General features: G+C 49.7%; 1 protein-coding gene across 8 annotated transcripts in view; it reads left to right on the top strand.

The window, feature by feature from the left end:
• The window catches only part of tjp2a (tight junction protein 2a (zona occludens 2)), a 184,537-nt gene extending 161,132 nt beyond the window's left edge, over positions 1–23,405 (top strand). For 6 of the 8 annotated variants that reach the window (XM_072517406.1, XM_072517405.1, XM_072517401.1 and 3 more), the window contains exons 17-23: positions 2,381–2,591; positions 6,885–6,985; positions 8,308–8,532; positions 10,072–10,185; positions 15,052–15,423; positions 19,442–19,521; positions 22,589–23,405. In XM_072517406.1, the coding sequence (XP_072373507.1) occupies positions 2,381–2,591; positions 6,885–6,985; positions 8,308–8,532; positions 10,072–10,185; positions 15,052–15,423; positions 19,442–19,521; positions 22,589–22,775 (1,290 nt within the window). In that variant the 3' untranslated portion in view covers positions 22,776–23,405. The remainder of the gene's footprint in view (positions 1–2,380; positions 2,592–6,884; positions 6,986–8,307; positions 8,533–10,071; positions 10,186–15,051; positions 15,424–19,441; positions 19,522–22,588) is intronic. The other 2 variants (XM_072517402.1, XM_072517408.1) reach the window with 2 other exon arrangements.
• The last annotated feature ends 480 nt before the right edge of the window (positions 23,406–23,885 follow it).

The raw sequence follows: 23,885 nt of genomic DNA, 5'->3' as shown, positions 1-23,885 counted from the left end.
TCTCCCCCCCAACATGTATCACTCGGTGAGACACCCAAAAAATAAGGTCACTTTCAATTCCGTTTCCATAGCAACACTGCTAAACTTGTCACGTTACCGAGTCCTATAACCCACCAAATGGTTAACTTCCGCCTCAATAGCTTTGCACTTTTGTCAGAGCCTTCACTCTGACACACACGGAACTATTCCCTGGCTTAAACCTTCAGCCGCAGGCCCGCCCAGGCTTCTATGCACCAAGGCTCAAACCAGACCTACATGAAACTGAAATCCTTTTGACCTTACTAGACACACACAAATGTGTCTGTGTAGCGCATGGCTGGGGAGTAGAATGGGAAAAGTTGGGGGATGTTTGAGGAGTGGAAGAATGGGGAGACGATGGTGGGGGGAAGCATACTGGGAGCGGTGGGCAGGTTTGGATAGGGCATACTTGGCTTGAGGTAAGGGGAGACTTGCCGTTTCCAGCTTCTCAGGATTTCTATTTCTCTCGGTGTATGAGGTTGGAAGCAGTGAATTCCTGATGTGCATGCTTTGGATGCTATTCATTGAGCTGAATAATCCTTTCCAACAGTTCTATAAAAAGATCCCATCTACAATTTAGACTTGATAAATCTTCTGTGCAAGTTTCTTAATTTTTAATTTTATTTTTAAGAGTACCCAATTCTTTTTATTTTTAAGGAGCAATTTAGCGTGGCCAATCCACCTACCCTGCACATCTTTGTGTTGTGGGGGTGAAACCCACACTGACGGGGAGAATGTGCAAACTCCACACGGACAGTGACCCGGGGCCAGGATCGAACCTGGGTCCTCGGCGCCGTGAGGCAGTAAATGCTAACCACGGCACCGCCGTACCGTCCCTTCTGTGCCAGTTTCAATTACTCATTTTATAAACACACTAGGATTTTGTTTCTATCAAAACCGATTCATCGATGAACCGAGGGAGATAAAAGCAAGGCAACCATTAATTAAAATACTTGAATTGGGCATCATGTGGCGCAGTGGTTAGCACTGGGACTTCGGCGCAGAGGACCCGGATTCAAATCCCGGCCCTGGGTCACTGTCCGTGTGGAGTTTGCACATTCTTCCCGTGCCTGCGTGGGTCTCACCCCCACAACCCAAAGATGTGCAGGATAGGTGGATTGGCCACGCTAAATTGCCCCTTAATTGAAGAAAAAATAATTGGGTATTCTAAATTTATTTAAAAAAAACTAAAATACTTGAATTTATATGTACCTTTCACAACCACAGGGTGTCCCAATGAGCGCTCGAGCAAATGAGCCAAACGATCAGATGTAAGCTCTGAAGTTTTGCCACAGCCAGCCATGAATGGTGGTGGACAATTAAACACCCTCGCCGGAGGAGGAGGCTCCACATATATCCCCATCCTCAATGATCGAGGAACCCAGCCCCTCAGGGCAGCATGGTAGCACAGTACAGTTGCTTCACAGCTCCAGGGTCCCAGGTTCGATTCCCGGTTTGGGTCACTATGTGTGGAGTTTGCACGTTCTCCCCGTGTCTGCGTGGGTTTCCTCCGGGTGCTCTGTCCGGTTTCCTCCCACAGTCCAAAGATGTGCAGGTTAGGTGGATTGGCCATGATAAATTACCCTTAGTGTCCAAAAATGTTGGGTTTGGTGGGGTAATGGGGAAAGGGTGAAGGTATGGGCTAAAGTGGGATGCTCTTTCCAAGACCTGGGGCAGACCCGATGGGCCGAATGGCCTCCTTCTGTACAGTAAATTCTATGATTCTTGCAAAAGACGAGGCTGAGGCATTCGCAACAATCTTCAGCCAGAAGTACCGAATGGATGATCCATCTCTGTCTCCTCCGGTAGCACAGTGGTTAGCACTGTTGCTTCACAGCGCCAGGGTCCCAGGTTCGATTCCCGGCTTGGGTCACTGCCTGTGCGGAGTCTGCACGTTCTCCTCGTGTCTGCGTGGGTTTCCTCCTGGTGCTCCAGTTTCCTCCCACAAGTCCCGAAAGACATGCTGTTAGGTGAATTGGACATTCTGAAATCTCCCTCTGTGTACCCGAACAGGCTCCGGAGTGTGGCGACGAGGGAATTTTCACAGTAACTTCATTGCAGTGTTAATGTAAGCCTACTTGTGACAATAATAAAGATTAATATTATTAAAAGCTGTTGATACAGGGAGCCAGTTAGAAAGAACAAATCTTAAGATTGAGCACATTTTGTTGAGTGAGACTTATACGGTGGCTAGATGGTTAATATACAGGTCAGCCACGATCTAACGGACTGGTGGAGCAGACCCGGGGGAGCTGAATGACCTTCCTCCGATGCCTTTTACGTCCTTTTCTGCCAAGAGAATTTCTTTTGTTTGTCCATAGTGGGCCCTCTGAGTTTTGTTGTTGTCTGTCTCCATGAACAGGATAAGCATGCGTTATTGGATGTGACACCAAAGGCCGTGGATCTGCTGAACTACACACAATGGTACCCCATTGTCATCTTCTTCAACCCAGACAACAAGCAAGGGGTTAAAACTATGAGGCAGCGACTGAGCCCAGGATCTACCAAGAGTTCCAAGAAACTCTACGATCAGGCTGTCAAGCTGAGGAAGAGCTGTTCTCATCTTTTCACAGGTAAGAAACGTTAGCTCAACGATGGAGAATAGGATAAAAACAGCGCAATGGGAGACCATTCAGTCCATCGCCCTGTACCAGATCCAATTAGACAGCACCTTCCAAGCCCGTGCCCTCTGCCACCTAGGAAGACCAGCGTGGTAGACACATGGGAACACCACCACCTGGAAGTTCCCCTCCCCACCACACAATCATCCTGATTTGGAAATATATCGGCCGTTCCTTCACTGTGGCTCGGACAAAATCCTGGAACTCCCTCCCTAACAGCACTGTGGGTGTACCTACACCACATCGACTGCAGCGGCTCAAGAAGGCGGCTCACCACCACCTTCACTTAGAATCATAGAATTTACAGTAGTGAAGGAGGCCATTCAGCCCATCGAGCCTGCACCCGCCCTTGGAAAGAGCACCCTACTTAAGCCCACACCTCCACCCTATCCCCTTTATCCCGGTAACCCAGTAACCCCACTAAACCTTTTTGGACACTTGAGGGCAATTTATCACGGCCAATCCACCTAACCTGCACATCTTTGGACTGGGAGGAAACCGGAGCACCCGGAGGAAACCCACACAGACACGGGGAGAACGTGCAGACTCCGCACAGACAGTGACCCAAGCCGGGAATCGAACCTGGGACACTGGCTCTGTGAAGCAACAGTGCTAACCACTGTTGTGCCATGATGCCTTAGCGATGGACAATAAATATTGGCCGAACCAATGATATCCACATCCTGTGAAACAGTATATATTTTTAAAAAACGGCCCATGTGATAGCGTGGTCCCTTTAAGGGATCGAGCGCTACTGACCACGTGACTGGCCCGGGGGCGGCCGGACCCCGGCCAATGGGTAGTTTGCACCGGGCCCTGTGAGCAGGGTGGACAGGGACCTGTTGTATTGCGTTCTGTGCCTGTTATCTAACTGCCTTTACCTATCATCAATAAACCCCTTTGTTTACAACGGGAAGTCTCCAGGGTCTGTCTCGAGCCGCCTCGCCCCATTTCCCCCCTGCTCTCCTCCTCCCACACCCCCCCCAAAGGCCCTGTAAATATTTTTCCTGGGTAACGCAATGGAGTCAATTAAGTGAAGCTGTTCCACTAATCTGTTGCCCATTGGACTCTGGCACAACGATAAACAATGAAACCATCACAACAGAAAGAGTTAGGGGTCCTCTCTCTGGTGCCCTGACCGATATCGATTGCTGAACCATTACAGGAAACAAATGGCCTAGTTATTAATTCAATTCTGTTTGTGGAGGTTGCCTTGCTTAATAATGGTCACTGTTTCAAAGTATTTCACTGGCTGTGTTTTGGGACTTCTGGAAGTTACAAAAGTCACTATCTAAATGTAGATTCTGTCGTTATTTTTCTAGCCACTTTCTGTGTGTTGCTAAAATGCAGAGACACATATGCTGACATCCTGGGCAGTGGCAACTAACGTTGACCTTGTCATGATATGCAAACATGCAGCTAATGAACACATAGAATAGGACATGACCAATGAGCAGTCAGGACACTGAGGGGTGGTATCTCACTATAAAAGGGATGAGGCACTCGCACCCCGCCTCTTTCCACAGACCAACATCTACAGAGTGAGACAGGGTATATCCTCAGCATCACACCCCAGCACGTGGCTTAGAGCAAGGCTGGTTCAGTCAGACGAGTTACTACATTTAGATTAGCAGAGAGTCGAACTCATTGAGAACTGTGCTAATAGTTCAATAAAACACATTGAACTCACTTCAAAGTCTGGAGCATCTTTTACTCAAAACTGCATCAAGTGGCAGCTTGTGTTATTCCAAATTACATAACACAACAGACCTTCGATCCCAGCAGGTTGGGAGGTCTTACTATGAATGAATCTATTAGGAAGGAAAGCCTAGATTTAGGCCCACCTTTCATAATCTCAGTATGTTCCAATGTATGTTTGAAATGTAGTCCCTTTTGTGAACACACAAGCCCATTTAAGCACAGCGCTAATGACCAGCCAAGACCCCATGGGGAACTCCCTCCTGCTGCTCTTCAACATAAAGGCCGGGAGATGTTCTTTTCTTAAACACCCGACAGGGTCTAGGAGCACCCGGTTTGACAGCACCCCAGACGTTGCAGCACTCATTCAGTACTGTACCGGGAGCGTCGGTCTGGATTGTGTGCTCGAGTCTCGAGTGGGATTTTAACCCGCAAAACCTTTAACACCGTCACCAAAACGGCCAAGTTGTCTTGAGATATCCACCTGTGGTGAATCCCTGGCCGTGTGCATTCGCACTACCTCGAACTTGTTGGTTTTTTAAATGTATTTTTACGCTGCGGGATTGTAATTAAAATAGTGTCAAGCTTTCATGAGGGGAATTGATTGTAAAAGTTGGGAGGTTATGCTGCAGTTGTACACTGGGTGTTGGTGAGATCACATCTGGAGTATTGTGTACAGTACTGGTCTCCTTATCGAATGTGTTAGAAACCGTTCCAAAAAGGCGCTCTCCGCTAATACCAGCAATGGGCGGGTTGGCTTATGAGGAAAGGTTGGAGAGATTAAGTTTGTATCCGCAAGTTCAGAAGAATAAGAGGTGACTCGATCGAAACCGTTAAGATCTTGAGGGGCATTGACAGGGTGGATGTGGCGAGGATGTTTCCTCTTGTCGGAGAATCTTGATCGAGGGGGTCACGGTTTAAAAATAACGGGTCGCTCGTTTAAGACCGCAATGAGGTGAAATTCTCTGTGTGGCGAGTCTCTGGAACTCTCACCGTCAAAAGGCAGAGTCTTTGAATAATTTTAAGGCAGAGCGCGATAGATTCCTGTTAAACAAGGGGTGAAACCTTACCTGCTTCAGAAGGATGTAGGCTTGAGGTTACAATCAGATCAGCCATGATCTTATTGAATGGTGGAGCAGGCTCGAGGGGCCGACTCCTAATCCATATGTATATTTCAGTGTCTTTTCCATGGTTCTTGCTTCCCCGGTAGGCTTTGTGTTAGCTGTGGCCGAGTGGGTAACGCTCTCTCTTTGCATCACAAGATTCCAGGTTCAAATCCCACCAGGACTCTGGTATAAAAATCTGCAGTGCACTACTAACGGAATGCTGCATTATCATGGGTGTTGTTTTTTGGACGAGGCATTTACCCGAGGCCCCATCTGCCTGCTCGGGTAGGTGTAAAAGATCCCGTGGCACTTAAGTTGCAGAAGAGCAGTGGAGTTCTCCCCGGTGTCCTGACTAATATTCGCCCCTCGGTCACATCCCCAAAGCTGAGGCACTAGGGCCGTGATCGCATTGGCGTTGTGGGAGCTTGCTGTGCAGAAATTGGCTGGCACATTTCCTACATGACAGTGACCACACTTCAAAGGTAACAGTGGCTGTCGTGGGACATCCAATGGTTGTGAAAGGTGCTATACAAATGCAAGTCTGTCTCTTTTCTTTAAATTCAATCTATCCACGATCATAACATAAAACAAACAACTTGGATGCTCTTGTGGATTAGAAACCCTTGATTTTAAATTGAACGATTATTATCCACGTCATTGTGTGGGTTGAATTACACAGGCCACCTGATGGTGGGAATCGAGGTGGGTGAACCAGCATGGTGTGCCTCCAATTTCCTGGTCAGTGAGGGGGCGGGGAGATGCCACCTCCTCCAGATCCCTGGTGCCAATTGGAGACCCCCCTCACTGTATTCACCCGCCTGCCCGCCTTGCCCTGGCGACATCCCAGAATTACCCATGTTTCTCTCCCTCCTGCAGTACCAACAGCGACCACCGCTCCCTGTGACACAGCAGAGCCGCCAGTCTCCAGTAGGTCGGGCCATCTTCCTGGAGAGAGGTGAAGTCTTGCACCGTTACGATTAAAGGCTCAATTGGCTGAAAGCTCAAAGTGGGGTGAGCTGTCCCTGAGCATTGCCACTGGGGCCGTGGGGGCTTCTTCCTGAAGGTCGAATCCAACCCAGTGTACAGGGGGAAAATGAGTAACTTTGCATGAGCATCTTTGCAACGGAGGGGAGGTGGGGCTGAGGACCCAGTTTTATTCTGATGTCCATTTGCTGTGTTAAAAGGATTGGGGAAGCGCATCATAGACCAGTCGGGCCAAATGGCCAGTGTCTGTAACTTCAATGCTACCTTTGTACTTCCCTAAAGATCTACCCGGGGTGGGGGAGGTTAATGTGGACGCGGTCTGAATCCGAATGGATTCTCGAGTACATCTACGATTTGCTTTGTGCCGAATTCTCTGTTCTCGTGGTGATTGTAATTGCTTCCAACATCTTACATAGAAGAGGGGAGAACCTTTATCTCTGTTTTTTGAATATTACAGAGACGATTGACCTGAATGCCTCCCATGATGGGTGGTACGGATTGCTGAAGGATGTGATAAGAGATCATCAGGCTTCTGCGGTTTGGGTTTCGGAAGGCAAGGTATGTATCGCACGAGCCTCACATTGCACAGGTTATTCAAACACCATTTTTAAAGTCGGACTCATTGTAGCGATCTTCGGATGTTAATGATTACCCAGCGTGTACACCAGTCGCTGCGTAGGACTTGGGAGGGAGCCCTGAGGCCAACTGCAGTCTTGTCAAACTGGGATGTTTAGTCGATGCACGATGTTTGTTAGTTTTTTGAGCCAAAACGTGTCTCTGTTCGTTCCTTCTGTCGTATTTCTTGATCGACCTGAGCTGTGCGGGTCAGTAATTAACACATTTGTGTTGCAAAAGAATAACCACATTTGAGAAGATGCACAGGCTGCTCCTCTTAGGAGAAAGAGTGGAGAACAGGGAGACTCGTTCCGTGTGTTTGCTTTCTTTTTCTCTTCCTCCCCCACCTACCCATCAATTCATTTAGATAAAACTACATTTCAATTCAGTGCAAGTTTCTTTTTGCCCCCGGCCCAATACACTTCAGCGACCTTAGCTAATCTTGCACTTTCGCACTGGAGCCTTTCTCATTAACCAGAGCCATGCTCAAATCAACCTTCCTTAAGTATTAATGATCCATAGCTGTAAAAAGCATGTGAGTCGTAGTTTAGGATTTTCCCAATGAGCTGCCTGTGTTTGCTTTGTTAACTGCACCACTCTACAGGTTGCTCCAGTTAATAGCGATTGGTTAGCGGCACAATGAAATTGGGGAAGCTGATGAGCCGTTGAACCGTTTTGGTTTCCGGTGTGTGTTCCCGGCGCATGTGTGCCTCTTTTCAAATCATTTGAATTCTTTTGAAGAGTTTCCACACAACTATTTGCAGTTGCCAAATGTGCCACAGTGTGTGTCCTTGGAGCGGAGACCAGCATTTTAATCCGCAGCGATGCTCGGGATTTATCGATGTAACAACCCAAGTTTTAAAAATAAAATAAATTTGGTGCTCTACAATGCGGCAACTTTTACAAAGCCGACGAGATCAGATTCTGATCAATGTTTGGGTTTTGTTGGGAAAATCCTGCTTGCTCTCCTCGAGAGGCCCAGAACATGGACCTAACCGTGCCTTTTGCTCGGGTCGGAGAAAACCGGGATATTCTGAAATCCCTGGGGGATCATTGGAGGAATCCCACATCCTCTTAAGAGGGAGTATGTTTGTAAACCATCCTTCCGTGTCCCCTTCCCCGGCCAGAGCAGTCAAAGTTGTTGATCACTATTTCCTGTTTGGGAGGAGGGAATGGGCGTTTCTCCGATATCTGGGTGGGAAATTGTGGGGTTGTTTTTGTTTGTTTGTTTGTGTAATGCTTTAACTTCCCTATTTTTAATTTAGGCGGATGGACTAGGGGGCGAAGACCTTGAGATGCCCGATGACCGCATGTCCTATCTGTCGGCAATGGGGGCTGACTACCTGAGCTGTGACAGCCGATTGATGAGCGACTACGATGATACCGACAACGAGGGTGGAGCCTACACAGACAACGAGCTGGATGAGCCAATGAACGAGCCTCGTATCTCTTCTGTTGCAAGATCATCAGAGCCTGTCCAGGTAGAAGAGGTGAGGGTAACACGATTGGGATGTGTATTAACCTTCAAACGTGGAAGGCGCTCTGCACTTAAATTATAAGAATTCACAGCACAAAAAAACAGGCCATCAAACCAACTTTTGCCGTTTATGCCCCATTCAAGACTCCTCCGACCTCTCTTCATCTCACTCTATTGGCACATCCTTCTGTCCCAGACTCTCTCATACGTTTATCCAGCTTTCCCTTGAACACACCGTTGCACTTCATTTTGTCGTCTCCGGTGGTAATGAACTACATGCGGAGTGAGGGAATCTCTCCCGAAATCCTGACCGACTTTACTGGCGGCCATCTTACATTTATGACCCCTAGTTTTAGAGTCTCCAACTTTACCCTGTGAACAGGGAACCGGTCTCGCCTGGTGCATTGAGGTCCCTTTACTTTTGGAATGTAAAATCCCGAGTACGTACCTTACTCGCAATTAGGAGCACGCCATTCTGCCTCCTCTGCCCCTTGATAAAATCATGGCTGGTCTGGCGGTGACTTCAACTCCACTTTCCTGTTTGTGACCCAGCATCCGCTGCTCACCGGGTAAGAGACTTTCACAGACTCCCGACGCTCGGAAAGAAAAATGATTCTCCTCATCCGCCTCAAAATTCCAATTCTCTTCCTGCGCCTAGTATGGCAGACTTTTGTCCGTTCGTGCAGCTAGTAATTCCCGAAACAGGTCGCCAGTCAGTCCCCAGAGGCTTATAACGCGAGGGGCTCCACTCCACATCAAGCGTGGCCAATGGGAGCTGACCAGCTCCACAGCCATTGGTGTGTACAGAAGGATTTTGCAGGTTCACACTCTCTACCTGGTTGTCCGCGTTATGAACACGCCTTCCTCGGCCATCGGGTCCTGGGGTGGGTCTCGAACCTGGAACATCTGACCTGCGCCTCAAGACCACCTCCTGTCTTAAATGGGGGACCCCTTATTTTCAAACTATGTTCCCTAATTTTAGCTTCCTGCGTTACGGGGTATCGGCTTTGAAGCTATCTGACTTCTATAGAATTGTAGAATCCATACAGTAGGAGACCATTCAGCCCGTCGAGTCTGCACTGATCCTCTGAAAGAGCACCCTACCTAGGCTCACTTCTCCGCCCTATCCCCGTAACCCATAACCTGCATAGCTTTGGACTGTGGGAGGGAACCGGAGTACCCAGAGGAAACCCACGCAGACATGAGGGAGAAGGTGCAAACTCCACACAGACACCCGTGGCCGGAATTGAACCCGGGTCACTGGCGTTGCGAGGCAGCAGCTCTAACCACTGTGCCACCGTAATCCTCTCCCCATTCACCCTGTCAAGTCATCTGTTGAGTTTTTAATTTGTATTTTTACTGCATAAGATTGGAGTTGTGCAAAGTTGTGGCTACGATGATTTACACTATTGAGGTTGGATGACTGGAAATGGATGAGTTGTAAATTGTAACCTCTTTAATATAGTTCTTGTGGGATTTTTCGTTTACAACTGTCCTGCCACAATTGTCGCACGTGTACCTCACCCTGTCAATGATTTGTTTGTGTTTTTAGCGGAAGCAGACTCCAGAACCGCTCGTAGCGCGAGGACAAATGAGGAGAGCAGGTAGCAGGGAGGTCCTCCGTGATCCCAGCCCCCCTCCAGATTTTAAGCCGGAACCGCCCAAGGTAACGGGTGTCATTAACTTCCTAACTTTGCACAAGATCAACTCTTGCTTTTGTTACACCTGAGAGAATTGTTGAGCAGAATCCATCAACCCCTGTGCTTGCTGACTTGCTCTGGCTTCTAGTCCGATAATGTCCCGGTTTGGAAATTCTTGCCCCTTTCACATACTTTCATGGCCACCCCGCTCCCTTTATCTGAAACCTCACCCAGCCTTACAGCCCTCAAATCTCTGCCCTCTTCCAATGCTGACGTCTTTGTACATCCCAGCTTTTAAGTGTTGGCGGCCATGGATTCAGCTGTCTGTGCCCTAAACTCTGGACCCTCTCTAAATTCCTCTCTCTTTCTCTCTTCTCTCTCCTTTTCTCTCTCTTCTCTCCCTTGCCTCTCTTCTCTCTCCTCTCTCCTTTCTCTCTCCTGTCTCTCCTCTTCTCTCTCCCTTGCCTCTCTTCTCCCTCCTGTCTCTCTCTCTCTCCTCTCTCTCTCTCTCCTCTCTCTCTCTCTCTCTCCTCTCCCCTCCTCCTTTGCCTCCCTTGTCTCTCCCTTCTCTCTCCTGTTTCTTCTCTCTCCTGTTTCTCCTCTCTCTCCTGTTTCTCCTCTCTCTCCTGTTTCTCCTCTCTCTCTCTCCTGTTTCTCCTCTCTCTCTCTCTCCTGTCTCTCCCTCTCCTGTTTCTCCTCTCTCTCTCCTGTCTCTCCTCTTCTATCTCCTCTCTCATTTGCCTCTCTTCTCTCTCCTGCCTCTCTCTCTCTCTTCTCACTCTCTCTCTCTCTCTCTCTCCTTCTCTCTCCTCTGCCCTCTCTCTCTCCTCTCCTCTCTCCTTTGTCTCCCTTCTCTCTCCTGTTTCTCCTCTCTCTCTCTCTCTCTCTCTCTCCAACTTGCTTCATAAAGCCTCTGAGCGTGACCATGCGTTTGATCAACTGCTCTACTATCTCCTCCTGTTGCTCAGTGTCAGATTTCTGTCTGATGCTCTTGTGAATCATCTTGTGGGCAACACAATTAATGTAATAAAAATCCCAAAACACATCCCAGGGATGTTGTCACCGAACTCCACGAGGAGATATTAGAAAAGTGACCAAAGCCTCGGCCAAGAGCTGCATTTTTTTTTGGTGGGGGGGGGAAATATTTTTATTACAATTTTTATACAAAGCATACAATAACACCGAATAACAACTGAACAATAAGAATCCCCACCCCCACCCCTCCCCCACTTACCCTTACAGCACTATAACCTCACTACTAAACCACTTCTCTTCTTCTTCCCCCCCCCCCCCCCCCCCCAACAGTTAACAGTGACCAATTTTTCCAAGTACAATATCGCTATATGCGGTAAAACACTTCCACCGACCCCGTCACGGTAAACTTGACCTCTTTGAGGTGGAAAAACTCCATCAAGTCACCCAGACATGCCGAGGCACTTGGCACTGTAGTCAACCTCAAGCACAGGAGGATCCGCCTCCTTGCCATATGCGAGACAAAAGCCAGGATGTCTGCTCTGTCCCCCCACCCCTCCCCCGTGTCCGGGGCTCCGGCATATCCGAAACCCCCAGAATCGGCACCAGTGGGCAAGGCTCGCGCCCAATGTCCAGGATTGCCAACACGGAATCAAAAAAGGACGTCCAGAAGCCCCCCCCAGCTTTGAGCACGAGCAGAACATGTGCGCGTGGTGCTCCGGCTCCCTCGAACACCGATCACATCTATCCTCCACCGCATCGAAAAACCCACTCCGTCTGGCCTCGTGAGGCGAGCTCGAAACGCCACCTTTAGCTGGATGAGACTCCGCCACGCACAGGACGAGATCGCGTTCACCCTGCTCCGAGCCCTCGCTCCAAACCTCCTCGTCCAAGATCGGCCCCAGCTCCTCTGCCCACTTTGCCTTCACTCCCTCACGTCTCCTCCCCCACTCTCCGCTGGTATAACCCCGACACACTGGCCACCCCTGACCCCGAGCTGGATAAATTCGGCTCGAGCAAGGTGGGAAGTACCTTTTGACCCAGGTACACACCTGAAGATATCTGAATCCATCAGCACCTGTAAGCCCATATTCCCCCTTCAGTTCCCCTAGGTTAGCGAACTGACCCTCTGAAAAACAAATCTTCTCCAACTCCTCTTCATTCTGCTCCCGAAACCTCACATCTGGCCCAGCAGGCTCGAATAAAGGATTTGCACAGGTGGGAGCTCGCCTTGAGGTAGCCTTCAAATTGAAATGTTGACAGAATTGCCTCCAAATTCGTAACGTGGCTACAGCTGCTGGGTTAGTCGAGTGTTTCTTCGGCACTACGGGGAGCGGAGCTGTTACCAACACCCCCAAACTTGTCTTCCCCCCCCCCCCAACCCCCACAGACTCTGCTTCCAGCCAGACCCACAGCTCCTCCGAATCCCCGGACCACTCTCGCACTTTTTCTGCATTGGCCGCCCCAATGGTCATATTGAAAGTTTGGCAAGGCCAAGCCCCCCCATGTTTATGACTCCCTCTGGAGCACCGTCCCCCTGATCCTGGGGCCCTTACCCACCCAAATAAACCCAGTCACCAACCGGTTGATCTCTCTGAAGAACGCCTGAGGCGGGAACATCGGCAGGCACTGGAAGAAAAATACAAATCTCGGCAAGATATTCATCTTAACCGATTGCACTCGGCCCGCCAGGAATAGTGGGAGACGGTCCCATCTTTGCAGAACCACCTCGACCTTCCCCACCAGATTCGTGTAGTTCAATCGCCACAGTTTCCCAAGTCCCTTGCTCTCTGGACCCCCAAATGCTGAAAATGACTTCCTGCTAGCCGGAACGGTACTCCCCTAATCCCCCTCTCCACCCCGGTGCCCTGACCACCAAGTAGTCGCTCTTTCCTATATTTAGCTTATAGCTAGAAAAGGCCCCAAAAAGGTGCAAGATCCCCATAATATCTCCCATTGATGCCTCCGGATTCCTAACGTATAATAACAATTTGTTGGTTTACTGGAAGGAGGTTTTTAGGGTAATTTCTAAAGTGGTGCACGTGAAACTGGACCTGGGCCCCCGGGAGGCCGTATTCGGGGTGTCGGACCAGCCAGGGTTGGAAAGGGTGCAGAAGCAGATGTTGTAGCCTTCGCCTCGTTGATCGCCCGAAGGTGGATCCTGTTGGGATGGGGAGCGGCCTCTCCACCCTGTGCCTTGGCGTGGCGGGGGGACCTGTTGGAATTCTTGACTCTTGAGAAGGTTAAGTTTGAACTGAGAGGAAGGACGGAGGGGTTCCACAATTCATGGGCATTATTCATTATGCACTTTCAGGAACTGGATAACATCGAACCTTAATTGGGACGTGTGGGTGGGAGGGTTAGGGGGAGGGGGGCTGTGTGTGTTAATGGCGACTAGGGGTGATCCCTAATTCGTTTTTGTCATTTGTTTGTGGGAACATGTGGGCTAATGTTTGGGGTTTGGTAGGAGGATGGGATCGTTGTTATTGATATGGGGAATGACATATTTGTTACTGATTATTGTTTATTGTTGGTGGGTGCAAATTTGGGAGAAAATGTGAAAAAGGAGAATAAAAAAATACATTAAAAAAAAAAAAACCAAATTGTTAGTGTATAGCGAGACCCTGTGCTCCATCCCTCCTCTAACTATTCCTTCCCAAGCTTTCAAAGTCCTCAGTGCCATAGCTAGTGGCTCTATTGCTAACCCAAACAGCAAAGGGGACATCGGACATCCCTGCCTGGTGCTCCTGTATTGACGAAAGGGCTCAGAAGTCACTTTGTTGGTGCAAACGCTGGCAAATGGGGCTACATACAACGGCCACGCCCACACTATGAAGCCTGACCCAAACCCAAATTTCCCTAATATCGCGAACAGATATCCCACTCTGCCCGGTCCAACACTTTCTTTGCACCAAGTAAAATTATGATCTCCGGAAGCCGGCCCTCCCCCGGGATAAGGGCCACGTTCAACAGCCGCCTCACGTTTGCCATCGACCTCCGCCCCTTTACAAATCCCGTTTGCTCTTTCTCCGCACCTCTGGAAGACGGGGCTCCAGTCTTACCACCATCACCTTAGCTAACAGCTTTGCATCCACACTTAACTGGGAGGTCGGATGATGTGACCCGCAGGCTGCAGGATCTTTGTCCTCCGTCAGGATCAGGGAATTCGACACCTGCTCCAGCGTCTGTGGCAGAGCACTTCTCTCCAAGGAGTCCCTGAACATCCCCAACAATAAAAGGGCCAGCTGGTCCACAAATCCTTTATAGAATTCCACCGGGAACCCATCCTGGTGCCTTTCCCGACTGCATCAATTTCAGCACCACCTTGATATCTTCCAACTCCCAACGGAGCTTCTAGGTCTTCCCGTAACTCCTATCCCAGGAATTCCACCATTTCCCTCCCGTTCTTAGGCGGTTTGGACCTGTGTAACTTCTCATAGAAGGCCCTAAATGCCCCATTCACCTTCTCTCGAGCCGAGACCAGTCCCCCATAGAATCATAGAATTTACAGTGCAGAAGGAGGCCATTCGGCCCATCGAGACTGCACCGGCCCTTGAAAAGAGCACCCGACTTAAGCCCCACACCTCCACCCTATCCTCTTAACCCAGTAACCCCACCTAACCTTTTGGACATTAAGGGGCAATTTATCATGACCAATCCACCTAACTTGCATATCTTTGGACTGTGGGAGGAAACGGGAGCACCCATTCCGTGTCCGGGTTTTAAACCTGTTACATCTTCTAACTTCACTGTTGCGATGTCATCAACCTGTGTCGTCAACTCTGGTTCCCTCTGCACTGACCTTCCGGACGTTTCTCGCCAACGGTGAATTGAAATGAAAGCTGCGAAATGTCACAATTGAGTGTCATGAGCAGTTGCACAAGGGTTTGACATTTGCATGTTCTTTTTATTCATGAAAGCCAAAAGCTGAGGCGCACTCCTACGTAAACGAGTCGTCGCGGCAGTACCACGATCCCAACCGCGGGTACGACTCTCGATACAGCAGCCCGAGCCCTGGGAGCAGCGAGCACCCCCGAGGTCAGGAGGCCCCACCCACCAAGCCACAGCCCCCCCCTGTGGCTTCTAAACCCACGTTCGGGGTCCGGACAGCGGCCTTGCCACCCACCCCGACTCTGCCACTCCCCGGCGAAGACGACGAGGAGGAGTTAGAGGTGCTGGCCGACGGCAACAGACAGCAGTCGGTCCTGGGGAAAGTGAAAATATTCGAGAAACTGGATCACAAAGCTCGGGCACTGAGGCTCCAAGAACTGCAGGAAGCACAGAATGCACGGGTAAGGCAGTCCTGACGCCATTTCAAGGTCATAATGTCAGGAGTAAGCAATTTGGCCCCTCCAACTGCTCCTCTGTTCAGTAAGATCGTGGCTGATCTGGGAGGGCCTCAACTCCGCTTTCCTACCCTTTCCCCCAGAACCCTCCACCCTCTTGGCAATCAAAAAACCCACCCAACTCGGCCTTGACCCACAGCCTCCACTGCGGCCTGAGGTAGAGAAGGTAGAGAATTCCAAACACTAAATGACCCTCTTGAGGAGAAATTCATCCTCCTCTCCATCGGGGGGGGGGGGGGGGGGGGGGGGCGACATGGTCTTGCGGTGACCGCGGCTGCTGGTGGCATTAATTAACCTGGAATTGAAAGCCAGTCTCATCATCGATTGTCATAAAATCCCGTCTAGTTCACGAATGTCTCTTAGCCGAAGGAAATCTGCCGTCCTTGCTCGGACTGGCCGACACAAAGAACAAAGAAAAGTACAGCACAGGAACAGGCCCTTCGGCCCTCCAAGCCCGTGCCGACCATGCTGCCCGTCTAAACTACAATCTTCTACACTTCCTGGATCCGTATCCCTCTGTTCCCATCCTATTCATGTATTTGTCAAGATGCCCCTTAAATGTTACTATCGTCCCTGCTTCCACCACCTCCTCCGGCAGCGAGTTCCAGGCACCCACTACCCTCTGTGTAAAAAAACTTGCCTCGTACATCTCCTCTAAACCTTGACCCTCGCACCTTAAACCTATGCCCCCTAGTAATTGACCCCTCTACCCTGGGGAAAAGCCTCTGACTATCCACTCTGTCTATGCCCCTCATAATTTTGTAGCCCTCTATCAGGTCGCCCCTCAACCTCCGTCGTTCCAGTGAGAACAAACCGAGTTTATTCAACCGCTCGTGACTCCTTCCTCTGAAGCAAGCCACTCCGGTCCGGGGCAGTTAGGGGGTGGGCGACAAATGCTGGTCTTGCCAGGCATACCCACAGCCCCTGAAAGAATAAGATGGGAGACCCCTCATTTTTAAACCTCTTCCCCCCCCCCGCCCCCCCCCAGTCTTGGATTTCCCCATGGGAAAGGGAAGCATCCTCTCGAATCAGTGTTCTCATTCGGGCTCTCTGCCCTTTTCGCACAGAACATCAGCAGCAGTAAATCTAAGGAGATGGACCCATTAGTAATGGGTGGAAGGCTTGTGGAGAACGGGCAGGACGGTGGAGTTGAGGCCAGGATGAGATCAGCCATGATCGCATTGAACGGTGGAACATGCTCATGGAGCTGAATTGCCTCCTCCTGCTCTAGTTCTTGTGCATTGGCCCACCGCGGTCTGCGTACCTGTTTGCAAACACTACACCAATGGCGACTGTGCCTTCAGCTGCCTGAACCCCAAACTCTGTCATTTCCTCTTTTAAACCTCCACTCCTCTAACTTTCCTCCTTTTTTAAGACGTTCCCTAAAACCTATTGAATTGACCTAGCTTTTGGTAATGTGAGCATTGCTGACTCGGGTCAGTGTTTATTATCCATCCCTAATTGCCCCTTGGGGAAGTGGTGGTGAGGTGCCCCCTTGAACCCGCTTAAGTCCCTGGAGTGTAGGTACACCCACTGTGCTGTTGGGTGGAGAGTTCCAGGATACAAGTTGTTGATGCAACTTGGTGATAGTTTCCTCTCTGCAGATCTTGAGGGAGTGAAGATTAATTGGGTTCCGTCAAGCGTAGTGACGCCCGTGTGGAGTTCACACATTCTCCCCGTGTCTGCGTGGGACTAGCCTCCACGACCCAAAGATGTACAGGGTAGGTGGATTGGCCACGCTAAACTGCCCCTTAATTGGAAAAGAAAATAATTGGGTACTCTAAAAAAAATTTTTTTTTTTTTTTTTTTAAGTGTACTAACGCATTGCATTCTATGACCACCGGGGGGAGGGGAGGGGGGGCGTGAAGAATAAAATTAATGGGCGCGATCCAACTGCCACGCTGTGCCAGTAAAGCAGCTCATCATAGCACACGTGGCTGTTGGAAGGGGGAGACCTCGTTCCCGGGATCTACCTAGCTCTCAACGCCTTGCACGATTCAACGCAGTCTCGCGAGATGTGACGTGAATCCTGCCGACAATGGGATTAATTTTTGGCAAATCTGCGTGGGCGGCTTATAACACAGTGGCTAGCACTGTTGCTTCACAGCTCCAGGGTCCCAGGTTTGATTCCCGGCTTGGGTCACTGTCTGTGCGGACGTTCTCCCCGTGTCTGCGTGGGTTTCCTCTGGGTGCTCCGGTTTCATCCCACAGGTCCTGAAAGACGTGCTTGTTAGGTAATTTGGACATTCACCCCCCCCCCCACCCCCCATCGTGTGTTCAGGCTGGGAGAGGGGCAGACGTCGGGGATTGCTTTGGGGGCCTCTGAGATCGGAATGCCATTTAAATATGGTGTCCCGATCTCTTGCATGAGAGTTTGGGTGGAGGTAGGATTAATTGAGGAACTCGGGGGTGGGTAGCGGGGGGATTTTCTGAAATGGAAGAATGTGCAGGCATTGTGGGGAGGATCGGGGCAGGGAGCCGGTGCAGACGAGGGGCTGAATGGCTTCCCGCGCTGTAGCAATTCTGAGAACCCGTTGTAATTTTTGCGAAAATAAACAGTCTGTATTTTCAGGTCCTTTTCACCCTAACCGCTCATCGTGTCCCCCCCCCCCCCCGAAGAACTAACTAAGGTGGGCGGCACAGTAGCACAGGGGTTAGGACTGGGTCCTGGGTTCGATTCCCGGCTTGGGTCGCTGTCTGTGCGGAGTCTGCACGTTCTCCCCGTGTCTGCGTGGGTTTCCTCCGGGTGCTCCGGTTTCCTCCCACAAGTCCCGAAAGACGCGCTTGTTAGGTAATGTGGACATTCTAAATTCTCCCTCTGGGTACCAGACCAAGGCAGGCCAGCAGCACGGTTCAATTCCCGTACCAGCCTCCCCGAACAGGTGCCGGAATGCGGAGACGAGGGACTTTTCACAGTCCCTTCATTGCGGTGTTAATGTAAGCCTACTTGTGACAATAATAAAGATTATTGTTATTAGTTTTGCGTGTGGGGCACAAAACCGGCGGTTGAGCATCGCTCACCTTGCTCAACGGGTTTTGCACGAAGGTCACTTGTTTGGGAGCAGGATCTTTGTGGTGTTGAGTTGCTCAATGTGTTTTAGAAATTACTTAAACGAGAGTTTGCAACCCTTTTCCGGGGCAAACAATTGGCCGGAAGAACCAGGTGGGAGCTGAAGGATATTTTGTTTTGCTCAGAAAGTTGTTCTGATCTGAAAGATTCTGCCTGAAAAGGCGGTGAAATTGGATGAATGATTATAGGAGGAACGAGATTGCGGGGAAAGAGCAGGGGAGTGGGATTAATTGGATTGCACTTTCAAAGGGGCAGCGCGGGCGCGATGGTCCAAACGACGACCTCCCATTTCCATAAAGTGGATGCAAAGTTTTACTCCCTAGAAAGATCTGCTGGAAATTGTGCAGGGTTTTGTGAAAGAATTTGGGGCATTTTTTTATTTTGCAGCACAGTACGATCATAGAGAATCCCTGCAGTGCGGAAGGAGGCTGATCGGCCGACCGAGGCTGTGCCGATCCTCTGAAAGAACACCCCCACCTCGGCCCACTCCCTCACCCTATCTCCGTAACCACACCTAACCTGCACACCGTTGGACATTAAGCAGCAATTTAGCGTGGACAATCCACCTAACCTGCACATCTATGGACTGAGTGGAAACCGGAGCACCCGGAGGAAACCCACGCAGACACGGGGAGAACGTGCAGACTCCCGTCACCCGAGGCCGGAATTGAACCCGTGTCCCTGGCGCTGTGATGCAGCGGTGCTAAACACTGTGCCACCCTGCTGCCCTCTTGATAATATATATATGTTAGTAGGAATTGTGCACTCTTTACTTTATCTCTCTCCTGCTCCCTCCCCCATTCCTTCAAACAGTTTTGCTTAGATAGTTTTGGTGAATTGGATGCAGACGGCCAAGTGGCTGACTTTAACAAGATAAATTCTTTGCATTTACAGCTGGAGCTGGCACAGAGGAATGCAGATATCTACGCAGTCCCTTCAAAATTATCTAAAGCTGAACATCCTCCACTCCAAAGGTAAAGCAGTGTGCCGTACTTCATCACTCGGAGCAAGAGGCCAGTCATTCTTTGGCATCTCCTCTGCTATTCGATTAGATCGTGTTGAGATGGACCTTGGTTTTGTAACTGCAGTAGCAGGGGCCATCTTGGGCAGGGTCATGTGGGCCGCCCATCCAGTCGGTAACTAGCGGGGGGGAATAACCCGAATAGAGGGCGGAAGTTTGCTCCGTTAGAATCTACAGACGTGACTGGAAGCGTTGAACCTGCATCGCCCTGTCAATAGTTATTGTTTTTGTTTTATTTTAGATTACCCAATTCGTTTTTTTCCAATTAAGGGGCAATTTAGCGTGGCCAATCCACCTACCTTGCACATCTTTGGGTTGTGGGGGTGAGACCCACGCAGACACGGGGAGAATGTGCAAACTCCACACGGACAGTGACCCAGAGCCGGGATCGAACCCGGGTCCCCGGTGCCGTAAGGCAGCAGTGCTAACCACTGCGCCACCGTGCCGCCCTTAAATAGTTATTGTTAATAAACATTTATAGTTCATTCATAACTGGTGGAACCAAGTTAATACAGTAACCTTTAAATCCCCTTGGTCAACGAGAAATACATTCATCACAATTTTTAAATTTTCATTTCTTGAAAATGAAAATCGCTTGTTGTCACAAGTAGGCTTCAAATGAAGTTACTGTGAAAAGCCCCTAGTCGCCACATTCTGGCGCCTGTGCGGCCTTCCTCAAGCCTCGACGGCTTTTTAGGGGAGAGAGGGCCCCAGATGATATCCTCCGGTTCTGTGGGGGGGGGGGGGGGGGGGGGGGGAGGGGGGAGAGAGTGCAGAACAAGGGAACAGATTCTTGAAATTAGAACTAGGTCATTCGGGGGAAAGTCCAGAGTCGCCTTCATCGAGTGTAGCAAACTCATGAGAATGGTTCTTCCTCTCGGTCAGCCTGTGAATGTTGGCAGTGAGTTGAAGCTTTTGGGACTGAGATTTTAGTTGGGGTATTGAGGTGTGTAGGATTGAAAAGTGGGCAATTGGGGTTGAAGTACAAGTGAACCAGGTAGGCCTACAGGTAGGCTTTCTGCTATTCCCTCTGTCCCTTGAGTCTTGGTGACAAAGACTGAGATGGGTCACACCAGCCCATGATTAGTTAGTTGCTGTAATTTGATTGTCCCATCCTTTGACGTTGTATTCTGCTGTTGTGTGTTTATATAACGGTAAGACTTTCTTTTTAAGGCCTGTGTCACAAGCTTTGCCTGTCCTGCTGTCACCCAGGGTGGAGAAGGGCTGGGTGGGGGTCAATGTTCTCAATGGCCCGAAGCAGGTTCTTCTGTGGCTGCGAGGGCCGACTGTGTGTTTCTCGCTCAAACCCCCAAACTGGAGATTTCAACCTTGGGGAGGCACTCCCATCAAGTGGCCCGATCGAAAGCCAATCCACCAGGAATCCCGTGGGTAAACCTTTTGCTGTTCGTTTTCCCACTCAACTCCCCGTAGAACGCAGGGGAGACCATTCAGCCTGACTGGTCTATGCTGGTCCAGATGAGTCAACTCTCACCCCATCAGGCAAAACCTTCTATTCCTGAGTTTACCTGATTTCCCTCTTGGCTATGGGGTACATCAGAGTGTTGTACAAAACTGAAAAGCTGCTTCATTTCCTGCCCTACACTCCAGACTGGAGGGAGTACCATGGTTTCATGATTGGACAACTCCTCTCCTGTTTTCCCCACCCCCCCTGCTTTTCTGCCGTCTGTAAACTCTTTTCATAGATGAAAAAAGACCCTTGCATTTTGATAGCACTTTTCAGGACCCCCCCCCCCTCCCCCCCCCCCCCCCCCCCAAGATATTACAAAGTGCCCTGCAGCCGATGAAGTCCTTCTGACGGGGAGTGACAAGAATGGATAAATCCGACATTTCGGATTGGTCCCAGAAGCTGGTCACGACCATGACCTGGGAAGAGAGAGCAGGTAGAACATTATTGGATGGAGGAAAGAAGTCGCATTTGTACAGCACCAACCTCAGGACATCCCAAAGTGGCAGCAGCCAATGGAAATACTTCTTTCCTGGTGCAGCGTGGAACGGTGGGAAAATTCCAGCCACTGTTTTAATAGGAGGGCAAATGCTTTGATGGTAGTGGGCAGCACGGTAGCACAGTGGTTAGCACTGTTGCTTCACAGCTCCCGGGGTCCCTGGTTCGATTCGCGGCTTGGGTCTCTATCTGTGCGGAGTCGGCACGTTCTCCCCGTGTGTGCGTGGGTTTCCTCCCACAGTCCAAAGATGTTCAGGTTTGGTGGATTGGCCATGCTAAATTGCCCTTTATGTCCAAAAATGTTAAGTGGTGTTACGAGGATAGGGTGGAGGTGTGGGCTTGAGTAGGGTGCTCTTTCCAAGGGCCGGTGCAGATCTAATGGGCCGAATGACCTCCTGCTGCACTGTAAATTCTATGATTCTATGAGAAGGGAGAGTAATGAATGAAATCAACTTGTGGGGGGGAAGGTTAACATAGAACATACAGTGCAGAAGGAGGCCATTCGGCCCATCGAGTCTGCACCGACCCACTTAAGCTCTCACTTCCACCCTATCCCCGTAACCCAAATACCCCTCCTAACCTTTTTGGTCAGTAAAGGCAATTTATCATGGTCAATCCACCTAACCTGCACGTCTTTGGTCTGTGGGAGGAAACCGGAGCACCCGGAGGAAACCCACGCAGACACAGGGAGAACGTGCAGACTCTGCACAGGCAGTGACCCAGCAGGGAATCGAGCCCGGGACCCTGGCGCTGTGAAGCCGCAGTGCTAGCCACTTGTGCTACCGTGCTGCTCCAGGTTGCGGAGAAATGGCATCTAAATCTTATTGGTGTTTTGTTTTGGTGCCAGAGGTGAATGCTACATCGGCAGTATTTGTTACAAAATAAAAAAATAAAATGCTAAAAAAACACTCGGCAGCGTCTGCGGAGAGAGGAAATAGACTCCGCGTTTCGAGTGCGAGCGACTCCTCGTCCTGGTCATTGCCATTCACGGATCTTTCACTTTTTAGCCTTTCCCGGTCTTTTCGCGACTGAGAGACTGTTTTTCTCCGTGATCTAGGCCTCCCGAACACCAGAAACCCCTGTCGTCACAATCCTATCACGACCCAAGTGGAGCCGTCTACAGTGTCGAGGACGAGGAGGAGCTGGAGGAGCAGTACCGCCGACAACTAGCCGACCATTCGAAACGCGGTTATTATGCACAACAAGCACCGCAGCCAACCAAATACAGAGACACGGAATTGTAGAACTCAATATTTTGTAATCCAGGTGTTTTTTTTTTTTAAAAACTGAGCTAGTTTAAAAGAAAAAGCTGGAAATCGGCAGCCGGTCCATTAGTGCCTGAGTTTCAGCTGCTGATTGACATGCTATGTATTTGTGACAGCATTTTATTTTAATAGGACTGTGTGGAATAACATACTTTTATACTTTACAAATGCTATTCTAACTGCCTTTCCGGGGGGTTTCGTTTGTCATTTGATTGAAGTTTTTTCTATGTTACAGTTACAAGACAAAGAGCAAGTTACAATAAAAGTATATGAACTGGCCAGACACTCTAAAAGTCTTTAGAGTTCTGCGCAGTAACACAGGTGCCTTGTCTCCCATTTTTTTTATTTTGATCAAAAAGATTTAATTGGTGATGGTAACGACACTGGATATTGGTTTGATTTGAGTTGATTTATTTCATTAACCGATCGACCATGGGGGTATAAAGTTCTTGTAAGGACCAGAGAAATAAAATGTCTAATTTTGTATTGCCGTTTGTAAGTGGGGCGCAAGTGAGCGCGTTTCGGGCGCAGGATGTGTTCTTTTTTGTCTCCTAACCTATTGAAACGGACTTGGTTTTAAACTGATCAAATAAAATAAGTTGTGTTTAAGTGCCACCATTGTTATCCTTTTAATCTCCCAAAGCCACGGGGATGCAGGTGAAGCTGAAGTCCCTGGGTTTGGAGGGTTCAATGCATTTCGCCACCTGTAGCCTGTGAAATGAAATGAAATGAAAATCGCTTATTGTCACGAGTAGGCTTCAATGTAAGTTACTGTGAAAAGCCCCTAGTCGCCACATTCCGGCGCCTGTTCGGGGAGGCTGGTACGGGAATTGAACCGTGCTGCTGGCCTGCCTTGGTCTGCTTTTTAAAAGCCAGCGATTTAGCCCACTGTGCTAAACCAGCCTCCCGTGGTATATTGAAGGAGGGAAGGTGTGCCTTTATATAGCACCTATCACATCCTCAGGATTTCCAAAATCCCTTGCCGCCAAATTAAATACCACCATGAATTGACTTCACAAGTGATGTAGGACATACGGCAGTCAATTTGTCAACACAAATCTTTGCAATTCGCTGGAAATATCACTCATT

The sequence above is a fragment of the Scyliorhinus torazame genome, chromosome 9 (genome assembly GCF_047496885.1).
Source record: "Scyliorhinus torazame isolate Kashiwa2021f chromosome 9, sScyTor2.1, whole genome shotgun sequence".
In the NCBI taxonomy this organism is placed as follows: Eukaryota; Metazoa; Chordata; class Chondrichthyes; order Carcharhiniformes; family Scyliorhinidae; genus Scyliorhinus; species Scyliorhinus torazame.
Note: the sequence above shows the minus strand (reverse complement) of the source record. Positions and strands in the feature narration are given on the sequence as shown.